This window comes from Coffea arabica, chromosome 3e (genome assembly GCF_036785885.1).
Source record: "Coffea arabica cultivar ET-39 chromosome 3e, Coffea Arabica ET-39 HiFi, whole genome shotgun sequence".
Classification (NCBI taxonomy): domain Eukaryota; kingdom Viridiplantae; phylum Streptophyta; class Magnoliopsida; order Gentianales; family Rubiaceae; genus Coffea; species Coffea arabica.
This window is the reverse complement of record NC_092315.1, coordinates 47,310,789-47,318,430: the sequence shown is the minus strand read 5'-3', so window position 1 is coordinate 47,318,430 and position 7,642 is coordinate 47,310,789. Positions and strand designations below refer to the sequence as shown.

Genomic DNA, 7,642 nt, shown 5'->3' with positions numbered 1-7,642 from the left:
TTCTGCTGAATCCTTTAATTGCAATTTCCAGCCTAATTAAACCCTGTTATCAAGTTTAATAGCTACGCTGCTATTGTAATCAATCTAATTACAATCTTATAGGCTACAACACCAATTCAAAGGAAATCAACATCCAAATTATTACACACACATTACAAATGCCAAAATTCATCAACTGGAAATCTGGAATGCCAATAAACAATACAACTATAAGTTAGTAATATTAGTTACAAACTTACAAATTACAATGATTAGTGATAAGTGATATTAGATACAAACTTATAATTTACAATAATTAGTGATAAGTTACTAAGTTACAAACTTATAATTTATTTCAAATCAAAAAACAACTTATTTACTTACTTATGTTATTGTGTAGTTGTATACACAATGTCACTTATTTACTTATAAATTACAAAGTATGTAATACATTATACTTACATTTATTCTTATTTCTTATATAGCTTTTTTGGAAAAATATGCAAATCACTCAATTTGCTTTTAATAGTGAAAGCCAATACACTAATACATTGATTTGCAATTCATATGCATTCACTTAGACTGCTTAGTTGTCTTGTCTATGCTTAAAGCCTTAAGATTAGTGAATAGAGAATATAAATTTTTATGTTAAATATGTAATGTAATTTTAGAACATACTAATACTTGCAAGTTACAAGCTATGTATTCAAATATCAATAATTCGAACATGAATGATATACCAAATTTCCAATATCTAAATTCTAATTACTTATTATGTTTATTGTTTAATATTTAGTATTATACCTCTACTTATTAATTATTATCTAATTCTACTCATGTATAACATAATAAATATTATAGTTATGTTATGTATTGTTGTATATTTGTATTATTACAGTCATATAACAATTAAAATACTAAAATAGTATATTGTACATCATTATATATTATTATTATCATAAGTACATGATAATACCATATACTAACTATTATTAATAGCATTTACCTATATAATATAATAATATATTAGTAGTATATACTAATACTAAATAGCATTTATCTATACATTATATAATTTTATAAACTAATTTGGTATTCGAATGTGGTAATACGGTACCCTATTTCATTTTACCGATTTTGAATTCGAAATCGATTGTTACCAAATTCATAATCTCATTACCTATTTTATACCAAATTAGAATTCGGTGAATTCAGTAAATACTGCTTTTGTACCAAATTATCAAGTACCTGATTTCAAATTACCAAATTAAATTTGAATTTGGGTATGAATTCGGTATGTACCGAATTTGCTCACCCCTAGTCTTCAAGCAATAAATCATGCCTTTCTTGTTGCAAACAATTTCCAATTCCATAATTGCCAATGGAATCTTCCACCCCTCAATTGCCAACAATTTCTTTTATATCCTCATCCACAATCAAATTAATGCACTCATTGACAAATTCTTCCTCATCAATCACCCCAAATAAAGTATGCAAATCATAATTTTCAGCCACATCAAAAGTTTCAAGAGTCTCTTTATCAATAAACATATCTTTTTTCAAATTAACTTCCTATGTCAAGCCAAGTTTTGACTTACGAGTATACTCATAATCATATTCCATCAAAATAAAACAGAGATTTGACCAAAAATATTCAGGCATTTCCAAATCAATAAAGAGTCTCGTATAATATTCTTCGACCATGGATTTCTGCATAATCCTAAAAAGAACTTTCCCTTCCTTTACTTGTGCTCTTTTGGCAAATGATAGAAAGAATTTATTTTAAGAATGTAACCGAAACTACACCTTGTGAGATATTTCTCCATTATTTTCTCTCATTGTCGTCTTTCTTCAATAGTACTCAATGTGTGAAAATTTTTTAATTTTTCACCATTGACAAATTCTTTCTACATGGCAACTTAAAACAATTTACGTACATTCCCAATTTTTTTCCTTCCCTTCTTGAATTTCTAGGCCTTCCTAGTTTTCAGTTGGATCAAACACCACTGTGACAATTAACAATCTAGCAAGATCATTTTCTAAGTCACTGTACAACAACAACAATCTTGACAAAGTCCTTTTAGACCTTTGTTCAATTGTGGTCAATTTTCCCTAATTCCAATCAATGAACGAATACTCCAAAACTAATTCTCGTGGCCCAATTTTTCAATAGACGAGTATTCTATTACAACCTCTGTACTCTTCTATGGTATAGGTTCTTCTATCACAAACTCTATAAACCCTTTAGGCATTACAAACACCCCATTATTGACAAAAATTAAACCAAGCATACTTAGAAGTTTAGTAGTTTTAGAATTATATTTTTTATTTGGTACCTAGATTAGAATTGGTGTCAAATTTGATTTAGAAAATAGGATAAGTCACGTTTTGATATTATAAATAGAATAGGATTTGGAGTTATGTATCTCTATTTAAGGATTTGGAGTCCTAAGTTTGTAGTTGATGGAAATTAGTGAATTGAAGTAGAATCTTTTGTTTCTTCATGTCCCTTTCTTATTATTTATTATTTGTAAGATTATAATGTTACTTTCGTTGCGTGATTTTTCCTGCTAACATTTGTTCTCAAAATGTTTTGAGGTTTGTTTTGTGAAAAACAAAAATCAAGAATCTCAAAGGAATTTGATACAACTATTGCTTTTGAGATTGTAAATTATGTGTCAACTCAAGGTTTAGGTCCCAAGAATTTTAAGTTCTAAATTAAAGTTACATTAGTACTTCAATGGATAGGTTAATACTAATTGAAGTGTCAATTAGGATAATCTATGCATACGTTGACTGTTATTTGCAATTTCAAATTAACAACAGATCATTAAGATTTGAAAACTGTGTGAAGAAAATTGGATATTAATTTAACTAAATGCTTTCAAGACTCGAAACAAATTCTTCAATGTGTTTGTCTGAGCTTCCTCCTTCACTAATCGCCTCCTTAGCCAACTCCTTCCACCTCAAAGCATTGTTTCTAAGCTCACTTGCCTTCTCCCCATGCATAACTTCTCTTATAGTTCCTTCTACTTCTTCTCTTGTTACCATTTCCCTTTCCTCACTCGCCTTAACTCGCAATCCTACTTTCCATACATCCACAATATACTTAGAATTTGTAGGTTGATCAACCCACACTGGCATGGTCACCATTGGCACACCCAAGCTCAATGCTTCAATTGTTGAATTCCAACCACAATGACTCATGAAGCAACCCACTGCCCTGTGTGACAAAACCTTTATCTGAGGGCACCAATTCACGATTAGACCTCTTTCTTGTGCCTCGGACATTAAATCTCTAGGAATTTTGCCCTCTTCAGAAGGTCGAACTACCCATAAAAAGTTAAAATTGCTATTCAGCAGGCCCCATGCTATTTCCTGCATTTGATTTTCTCCAAGGTCCGAGACACTACCGAAGGATACATAAACAACTGAGCCTGTTTCCTTGGTGTCAAGCCATTTTGGGCATGCTTCGGAATCTGGTGTGAAGAAATTGACGGTGTAATCTTTGTCATCTTTCAATCGCTTGTCAGTGTACATGGATGGAGTACAAGGGCCTATGGTCTTGATTGGATACCGTTCTGTCAACCAGGTCACTACCTAGTTGAGATTAAGCAACAACATTGTAATATTTCCCAAACAGCAAAATTTAATCAAGCCCACCCCCAAAAGACAATTAAAAAAATTGAAGCATGATTTTATGAAAAGGTTATCTATGCCTATTCTATTGAAATGCATGAAAGATTAACATGTAGACTTCTTTAATATGAGCTATACTTTTAAGCTCGGATCTGTGAGTGAACCGAATGAGGTCCCTGTTCAATCCAGGGTTAAAGATCTAATTTTTTTTATTATTTTAATACTAAGTAAAATATATAAAATGAAAAAGAAAGAAAAAGTGGAAACTAGTTCAACCATTTCTTGACCTGAATTGACTAGTTCGCGGTTCATCGGTTCAAACTGGCCAGTTTGGTCCCGTCTAATTTTTGAAACGGTGACATAAGTTGTTTGTTTCTTAATTTATTAACTTTATTTTTTTATGAGCAATAACTAACTAGAAATTGTACAATGTGATGTATGCTATGAACAAGATAAACAGATCTTATGGTCTACCAATCACCAAATTCCAAGGATGAGCAGAATTGACACTAACCATGATTCAGAAAGTATTGCCAACATGTAATTTAATTTAAACAGTGTCAAATAAAATGTTGCTAATGGGTGAACTTCCAAATTCCAATTATTTATGGAATGAGAACTCTACCTCATTTTCTAGCTTGTCAAAAGAGTTGAACAAGAGCCAATCTGATTTCTCCAGGTTTATATTCTGACTGAGGACAACATCCAAAACACCTGGGTATGGACCTGGATTAGAAACGAAAGAAGGCAGATCATTCGACTCCAGTTGTGGCATTGAAGGAAGCAATATGGTAGATGTCTCTAGAGGAACTTTCAACGTTCCTCGATGAATATGGTCGAATATTGAAGAAACAGCGCAAGCCTGAGTGAAAAACGCAGCCCCTTTGAGGCCTAGTTGTCCCTGCACTATCTCCAAAATCCATGGCATCATTGAATCATACAGAACTATATTCACAGGATGACCAGAACTCGCCTTTTCCTTGACGAGCTTGGCCAAATTATCTGAAACTGCGATTTTAATCCATTTCAAGAAGGCAGCGGCTTTCTCCGAATCGTTTGATCCCTCAGCTTCAATGTTTTCATCGTCTAGAATATACTCGATCTGGATCGATTCAAACTGATTTTGCACTGATATACGTGCTGAGGTGATAGTGACTAGCGTGATTCTAACACCCTTTGAGGTTAAACGCTTGCATAGTTGCAGCATCGGATTGAGGTGGCCTTGTAGAGGGAAAGGGATGGCCAGAACATGAATTCTACATCCAATTTCATCCATGTGTTCCCCGTTCTGTTCCTTCTTGGATTCTGAGCTAGCAATTTTCGCTGAATTGGATAGGTAATCAAAGGATAATACTATAAAGAAAAAAGGTAGAAGAGGAACAAGAAAGAGTCCGATCTCCTCGACATACGAAGGATAAAGATCCAGATTTAGATTAATTGATGTCTCTTTAGATGGTTTTTAAGATGAAACTTTTAGATAAAGAATTTGAGGTTGGAGTTCCAAAAAGTGTCTTTGGCTTAATTTCTCCAATGAATATTATAATGCCTGGCCAAAAACATTTTTAATGATTTTTGAGCAAAAGGCAATGCAAGGAGCTAGGCCAACTGTGTTCTGTGCGTGGATGAAATAATGCATTACATTTGGAAATCACAACAAACGCCCTCTTAAAAATTTGTTCATCATCTATTGCCCAATACTTATATTTGGTAAATGAAAAAAGTTAATTAAATATTCTATTATAATATCAACAATTATATGTCATTGAGTTGATTGAATAATATTTTTCGTTTTCTTTTTTTGTTGGCATTTCAACCAATTGTCAATTAAGTTTCAATTGAAATAAAGATTTTATAATTATTTAAATTATTCAATAAAATTATCAATGTCAGATGAATGTAAATATAAATACATTAAATTGCATTACTAAAATATTTGATTTAATATGAAGGAAAGACAAGAAGAAAAGCAAGAAATATTTTAAAAATTCACATGAGTCATTCATATTGGTAATCACCTTTACTTGTTAATGCAATCCAATGCTTAGCCATAACTGATTGAAACTCAGATCCACAAGTCATGCAATGATTTGTGTTATATTGTTTAGAACTAAAGTTGCTATATACTCAAATTAAAATTCTCTTTTTCTCACTAATTTTTTTTTATATATGATTCATTTGTTGTCATTTGTTTATAACTAATTTAACGAATAGATGCTCTTTAGGCTAAATGATAGTGTTTTGACAATGTGGAGTACTTTTAAGGATTTTTATGAGATTTGAGAACACATTTTTTGTGCATTTAATCTAATTCGCATTTTATTTCATTTGAAATATAATTATTTAAAACATAAGGAACCATATTGATCAAATTTTCATATATTAGGGACCAAAATATACAAAGTCAAAAAATTTGACTAATTCTAGTTTGATTTTGACCATTAGATATTTTAGTTTTCTTTTAGTTGTCCTAAATTTATCTAAAATAAAAAATTTTGGGACCATATATATTGTCCCAATATCAAAGACTACTTTAACTCATAAACTAAATATTGGAGGACCAAAATTGCACATCTCCCTTTATTTCAATCTATGTTTAAATTTCCAACCTTTCCTTTTATATTTACGGTTCAATTATTTCAAATATCAAAATCAATTAAAAAAGAAAACCTACCACAACATTTGCTTTGACATGTACAAAATTCCCTAACTAATGTTAAAATTTTCATTCATTTTCCGTTACACCAATCTCACCTACATTTTCGTGCCTTTTTTCACTTTATTTTGACATTCACTTTTTAGGTCTTCCCCTTTCATCGGGACCCATACCTCGGCTGGACTGTTTACAAAATATTTTCAAGTACTAGGCATTAAATGGCAAACAAATTTTTAAGAGAGTTTTTATTGTGATTTTAAAATGTATTGCATTATTTCATCCACGCACAGCCTGGCTTTCTCCGGTGCCCGATACATCATTTTGTTTTTTGTTCATCTTTGCGCATCCCGAGAGAACACAGCTGGCCTCCTACGTTTGCTTCTGCCCACTGTGGGCTGAAAGGGTACTTTCCACCGTTGACGTGACCATGGTTTTGGCCACGGTGCAGTTTTGCGAGTTACAATGCTAAGAGTCAGGAATCTAGACAAATAAGTCGCATGCTTCAGTATGTTACGAATATATGAGTTTGTTGACAAATACACGTACAAAACCGACAAGCTTGTTGACATTTTTATATTTTGGCATGTACTATGAGTTTGTACACATGGAAAATTCTTTGATTAGGTGCATTTCAACCTACTCAGCAAAGTTTGATTGCATCTCCATTATCTATTGGCCCAACTAAAATCATTGGTTAGGCTGATTAGCTCCCACACCAAACTCTACTTTTTAATGTCCTACAATCAACTATAACCATGATCAACTTTTTTTTTTTGGCTAACCCCAGAGAGGGAGGACGCCACTCCTCAATTTATTTCAAAAAGAAAAAGGTTCAATTATAGAGAGCTGAAGGAAAGCACCCAACATTGCGGACACTAACAACGCCTAATAAAAGGAAAGGAACGAGCGTTAAGAACTAATGCCACCTTAGTTCTACATGGAAGAGAGGAAATGAAGCAAAGGACTTGTTAGACCCTAACTGAGCCGTAGCTAGCGAATTTGCAGCTGAGTTAGTTTCGCGAAAAATATGCACCAATGCTATCCCCAACTCTTGTATCAAAATACGAACAGCTCATAGAATATTACGTAATGTATCTGAAGAAACTAGCGAAACCAAAGACAGCGAGTCCATCTCTACTGTGAAATGCGTGAAACCCTTATGTTGGCAAAACTGTATACCCCACCAAAGAGCTAGAGCCTCTACCATAAGTACATTTGCTTCCCCAAACTCCTTGTAAAAGGCAAAGACTAATTTACCCTTATGATCTCACAGATTTCCACCGCCAAACGCCCCAGAAGAAGAAACACTCGCATCTGTATTCAACTTAATAACATTGACAGGTGGTGGTGCCCAGGCGACAACCATCAAAT

At 32.7% G+C, this 7,642-nt stretch overlaps 1 protein-coding gene across 1 annotated transcript; it reads right to left on the bottom strand.

The window, feature by feature from the left end:
• Positions 1 to 2,750: 2,750 nt before the first annotated feature.
• LOC113736084 (UDP-glucosyltransferase 74AE2-like) lies at positions 2,751 to 5,147 on the bottom strand. The gene is made up of 2 exons (XM_027263024.2): positions 4,244 to 5,147; positions 2,751 to 3,579 (listed from the first exon to the last, which is right to left on the bottom strand). The coding sequence occupies exons 1-2, from the start codon at positions 4,892 to 4,894 to the stop codon at positions 2,854 to 2,856; spliced, it is 1,377 nt and encodes a 458-aa protein (XP_027118825.2). The 5' UTR covers positions 4,895 to 5,147; the 3' UTR covers positions 2,751 to 2,853.
• Positions 5,148 to 7,642: the final 2,495 nt, after the last annotated feature.

Bases quoted from the DNA above. Each gene is read 5' to 3' on its own strand.
- LOC113736084 (XM_027263024.2), bottom strand. From the start codon at position 4,894: ATGGATGAAATTGGATGTAGAATTCATGTTCTGGCCATCCCTTTCCCT. The intron at 3,580-4,243 runs GTAGAGTTCTCA...AATCTCAACTAG, and splicing joins TTGACAAGCTAGAAAATGAG to GTAGTGACCTGGTTGACAGA.